This window comes from Megalopta genalis, chromosome 7 (genome assembly GCF_051020955.1).
Source record: "Megalopta genalis isolate 19385.01 chromosome 7, iyMegGena1_principal, whole genome shotgun sequence".
NCBI lineage: Eukaryota > Metazoa > Arthropoda > Insecta > Hymenoptera > Halictidae > Megalopta > Megalopta genalis.
In genome coordinates this window covers 19,728,775-19,734,420 of record NC_135019.1, presented here as the reverse complement: position 1 = coordinate 19,734,420, position 5,646 = coordinate 19,728,775, and the positions used below count along the sequence as shown (strand labels likewise).

General features: G+C 31.3%; 1 protein-coding gene across 2 annotated transcripts; it reads right to left on the bottom strand.

Annotated features, from left to right (window-relative positions):
• Positions 1 to 803: 803 nt before the first annotated feature.
• LOC117219860 (lysosomal dipeptide transporter MFSD1) lies at positions 804 to 5,329 on the bottom strand. Of its 2 annotated transcripts, none has more exons than XM_033469379.2 (7): positions 4,875 to 5,329; positions 3,206 to 3,482; positions 2,726 to 3,142; positions 1,765 to 2,076; positions 1,565 to 1,677; positions 1,290 to 1,486; positions 804 to 1,189 (listed from the first exon to the last, which is right to left on the bottom strand). In XM_033469379.2, the coding sequence occupies exons 1-7, from the start codon at positions 5,011 to 5,013 to the stop codon at positions 1,142 to 1,144; spliced, it is 1,503 nt and encodes a 500-aa protein (XP_033325270.1). In that variant the 5' UTR covers positions 5,014 to 5,329; the 3' UTR covers positions 804 to 1,141. The 2 variants fall into 2 exon arrangements, with proteins under 2 accessions (XP_033325270.1, XP_033325269.1); XM_033469378.2 differs by having other exon boundaries at positions 1,248 to 1,486; positions 4,875 to 5,325.
• Positions 5,330 to 5,646: the final 317 nt, after the last annotated feature.

The following is a 5,646-nucleotide window of genomic DNA, read 5'->3' as shown; positions in this document are numbered from 1 at the left end:
ACAGGAACCAATGACGTAGTTTCATTATAGAATTCAAATTCAGATTCTACTATTCTTTTCTTCATAATTATAATTTCTTATTATTATGTGTTACACTTTATGTTATTTTATCTTAGTTCAAAAGAAATATTTACTGAATTATATAGGTATCCTATTTAATGTTTGACACTCAATTGCCTCTGAAATTGTTATCTATCTAAAAAATATTTAAAATAGGGCTGACTTTATATATATTTCGGAAAAAGATAATATTTTATTTTAAAACGATTCTTGATTATTTTAAATGGAACTACATATATATATATATTCAGGTAGAATTACATGCATACATGCATTTAGGTACATGCTACATATATGCACTTAGGCAGATGCGTAGCTTGTTCCATAATAAATTCACTAATTTACATGTTGGTCTTCATAAATGAGAAAATATAATGAAAGAACTAATGACTATGTGTGATCTTGTAAAACAAACTACAGATTAATAAATTCATAATAGTACGAGCTATATATAAATGAACGTGTATAGTCCTACTTAAAAGGTCACAGATCTCATTCCGTGTTCATTAAATTATTCTACGATAAACATAGCATTAGTTTAAGTCAAATATTTCCAAATATAAATGTTTAACTTAATATGCGTGGGCATGAAATAATATTTTAGAATAAATCGCATATATCATATTTTGATTCAGCAACATGTACATATACATTTTAATATACTAATATTTTACATGTTAAAGAGATCATATACACTGATAAGAAATTGAACATCTTGGTGTATTATTTTATCAAACAAGAGATAAAAAATAATCTTTTATTCACTCATGCTATAAACATTTTACTCATAAGATGACAATTCCTAAAATCGCATTATCTTGTGGTTACAAAATGCCATTACTGTAAAACAAATAATGTATCTCTGTCACTTGTCAAGCATCGACGCATTAATATATTCGTAAAATATCTGCTCGTCGACATATTAAAAATTAATTACAGTCAACTGTAAATGTATCGGTTAAGAAATTATCACAGATTAACGCTGTGTGAGAGGAAGACACAGTGAGCAAATTTTTGTTTCAATGGTACCTTAAACAAGAACAACTATTTATGTCTGAAAATTGTATCTAAGTGGAATGTATCATCGTAAAGGTTGACGTATTGGCGTGGATTTTGTACATGGAGGTACCTAAAAATACAAATGTGTTATACACTTATACCTTATACAACATTTCAAATTAGAGTACCATTGCTCCGATACGAGATAGATAACGATTTCTGATGCTAACGTCAGACTGTGGTTGTAAAAGATCGTCAGTTGATAAATCTGAAGTAGATTCGGCCGATAAAAGTTTTTCCCTTTCGAGACTTTCTGGTGTACGTCGAAGTTTGTCATATTTTTCTCTTTGGTCCGGCGACATATTTAGATAACCATCGTGTACTGCTACGTCTAGCAACCAGATCGCAACAGAAGTTATCAGGGAAACTGTTAAAGACATATTAATAATATAATAGTTTGCAGCACATTATACAACGTTTGTAATGTAAGAAACCAGTAACATACTCCATAGCCAAACCAAGAAAAATATCTCAAGCATAAAGTATCCACTTTTATCCACAATTAATCCAGCTACGATATTAGCTACTGCCATACCTAGATTCTGTGCAGCTTGGGCTCTGCAAATAGACAAGATGTTACAAAGGAATAAATTACAATATACACTATCTAAATTAAGCTTGAATTTTATACGTCGCTCTACTTACATCCCAAAAGCAGTACCAAGCTGATATTCTGGAGTAACAAGTGCAATTAACGGCCATAAACTACTGGCAAGCATGGAGTACGCTAATCCCATGAGGATCATGCACACGTAGGGACTTTCATATGTGAATGCAAGTAATCCATGAGCCACTATAGTTGCAAAAATACCAATAAATACCCATAACACATTCCTTCCTGTTCTATCGACAACATATCCGAAAATGGGTGATGCAATAGCAGATATGGAATACACGAGGGAATTCACCGCATTCGCATTGGATGGCTCAAATGAGTATTTCCGTTCGAAAAATACCCTAAGAAAGCAGTGTTATACAATTAGATATATTTATATATATACGTCGTGGTTTATCAAAAGATAATCTTGTAAATAGCTCCTTCAGTTGTGATGAAAGAAAAAAAATATTTTGCATGCAATTTGAATTTCAAAACAATATTTTTGTACTAAATTCTTGGAATGCATCTCAATATCAGTTATAATATTGAAAAGAAAAAATACAGAAAGCGCTATCGGTGATCATTAAAACCCTAATGAAACATATTTTACATAAAAATACTGTTTGATATCATTGAAATTATAAATAATTTTTATATATATTGCCACACCTGAAGGAGTTTGTATCGTTAATTACTGTACAATGATTTTAGTGAAAAATATTTGAAATAAGAATCGAATTTTTAATAACACATGTTTTAAATAAAAACTTTACTTCATTTGAAAAATTAATAATGACCGATACGATATTTAAACAAATAGAACTGATAAGAACAAATAAACTTTCACATAGCCTATATTAATCTATCTACAAGAAGAAATAATCATGTAAAATTACGTGACCCTCTTCACTAAAATCATTTTACTTGTATGGCTACAATAGTTTCAATTACAAGCTCTATATTGTATGTAAAATATAATTATTAAACACTTCTGTTAATTATACTTACTTGCCTAAAGCAATGAATGGAAATATTGAAACATAGTAGGCAATGCAAATGAAAGTGATTAACCAGAATATAGGTTTAAAGTCTTTAACGTCTGTGAGACTGATAACTTTGGGCAGTTGTCCATCTCCCCTTCTTAATAATGTCTCGGCTCGTTTATCCATGGCACCCAATACACATGCACAGATCAGAGACACTACAAGAGTTAAAGAAGCCAGAAAGAGTATAAGCCCGATACATTCTGGTCCTTTATAATACTGGTTTACAAATTGATAGATTGGTTCCATGATCAAAAAGTTTACTGTTGAACCAACTCGAGCAAAGCTCAGTTGCAAGCCAAACACCATATTCAATTCTTTTCCTTTAAACCACAATACGGCATAACTGTTCTGAGCAACTGCCAATGATTCTGAGCCTATACTGTAAAAAACATTTGCATTAACAAAATTAATCATTAATTGTTAACTTAGTTAAACAACATACCCAAAAACAAATCGACCGAGCATCATAAGCCAAAAAGCGTTTACTAAAGCTCCAGTCGCGAATATAAGATGACCAATTAAAGTCAAGGCCATGTATATAATAGTGCCCAGCCTTATACCAAAAATGCTGTCCAACAGATATCCTCCAATAAAACAAAGAATCACATTCGGCCATGAATAAATGGAGTACAATAATACAAATTTGCTGGTTGACATCTGCAGGTCCGTTTTAAAATTATCTTGTAATGCTGAAGGATTGTCGAAACAGAAATAAGCACCTAAAAAAGAAAAACTTTGGATTAGATTAATCCGTAGAAGAAACGAAATTGCATCTTTCAGATAAATCAATCATTTTAAATTGGGGTCAGTGACCATACCGCATGAGGCGTGTTTGAATATTTGATGAAACATGACTCATAATTTGTGCGATTACGCGACAACACGCGTACATTCGGCATTTAATTATATTATCGAATGAATCTCAACAATATTTCGCGATATCGAAAACTTCACTGCGAAGGAAGTAACGAGAAAATAAAATTTCACGGGTAAAACAAAGCTGACGTTTTGATATGAATTATCAGTATAGCATGTGCGGAACGAAAGGAATATTATACGCAACCCAGAAAGTTCGTAAGAATATCGCAGAAATAGATAACAACGCCGCGAAATGCAATACAATTGAGTAAGACTGCAGCACGATTAGAATTGCTTAAATATTATTTTCGAATGAATAATGGGTTTATCAGAATTAAAATATCATTCAGCGAGATTTCACGGAAGAATGTTCTTTGTTTCGAGTTTCGTTCTTTATTTGATGCATTATTTTGAAATCATTGTTGAATTCATAATTATTCCTTTCATTTGTCAGATTATTTAATTAATGAATATGGATTATTCTTTTAAATTATTATTTTATTTCAAATAATATTTGTGTTGTGTATTTGGTCAATAAACGATAATATAATAGATGAACTGGTAAACAATGGCAAAAGAAAATGTTGGAGTAGACAAAAATAAAAGAATAACGATACAACATCATATTATGATAAATACATACTCGTAGAAATGAAAACAATACTGTAAAACAAAATATTGTTACGATTTTAAAGAGTAATTTTTAGATGCGAATTATAAAGAAACAAAATATTTTCGATTTAGTTAATAATTTATATTTTAATTATTTAAAAATTCAACCAACAATAACGTTTTTCATCACGTAATTCATCACTAATTTGTTTGTAAATTCTACAAAATTAATTCTTGTTGAATGTAATAAAAAAGATGTCAGCTAATTTTTATTGCAGTTTTGATTAAATTTTAAAAATATTGTAACAGCGCGCTATTCTTGTCGCTTATAGAGCATTTTTTAAATAGTTTTTATGCTTCTCTCAAACTCTGTTATTTCTACTGTTTGTAAATACAGACTCCAAATACTTCAAGGAAGATTTTTATAGCGTAAAAATAAATATAATATAGCGAGCGATTAGATATAACAAAAGTTACAATCATTTCTCAAATATTCTGAATGACACTAAAAATTCTAAATCATTATTAGATAAGACTGATGTAAATATCTAATGAGGTCGCGATCAATCGAAACAAAAACAACCAAATGTAACCAATGACATACGATGAAGTTGTAAACGACAATATTATGTGATGCATACCAAAGCCTACTACGCTCATTAATGTTAACCCAACAAATCTGAACGGGAGCCTTTTAGGGCTACAAAATCCTTGAAGAGCAATTTCATCGTCCGTTCTGTCCATTGTTGTTTCTGGACTTTCCAATATGCCTCCTTCCATGTTGCGTTTTGTTCTGTCGTTCTTTTAGTGTTTACAACTGACAGTCACAGCCACAGGTGCCTCGGTGTGGAGACGTTTACAAAATTTCACTGTACCAATCATTACACATTCAACGATCATACACTAATCCCTCCTTGAACTAAAACAACTGCTTGATTACAAAAAAGGGAACTGTACAAAGTATGAACTCGTGAACACTGTCGATACACTACTTGAACCAGTTAGGTATATAATACTGTCAGTCGTGTCATTACTAATCTGTCAATAGCGTACGTCATGCGAATGATCTAACGTAGGCCACAGAATAACAGAGTACCATAGGATTGACATAAAAATCTCTATACATATATAACACAAGAGGAACAATCGTGAGTCGATGGAGAATTCGTGGCAACAAAGGGAACTACAATCTCGGCGTGACTTTATCTACAGAGCATTAGTGTCACAGCACACATACTTAAATCTCTGTCACTTACATAAATCTATACACAATCGCACATTTCCCGGATTTCCCTTTATCATCCCGATGTCGCGCTCAATATTATCGACAGTTAATAAATTTATATATGGTTCAAATTACGTTAACTAATTTCGTTATTTGTTTGCAGAATCGCTTTCGTCTAAAAAATGTTC

What these genes read in the sequence shown, in the direction of transcription:
- LOC117219860 (XM_033469378.2), bottom strand. Translation starts at nt 5,013, where the DNA reads ATGGAAGGAGGCATATTGGAAAGTCCAGAAACAACAATGGACAGAACG. An exon ending in AATGAGCGTAGTAGGCTTTG is followed by an intron (nt 3,483 to 4,874) that starts GTATGCATCACA and finishes TTTCTTTTTTAG; the next exon opens with GTGCTTATTTCTGTTTCGAC. An exon ending in CTTGGTACTGCTTTTGGGAT is followed by an intron (nt 1,678 to 1,764) that starts GTAAGTAGAGCG and finishes GTCTATTTGCAG; the next exon opens with AGCCCAAGCTGCACAGAATC.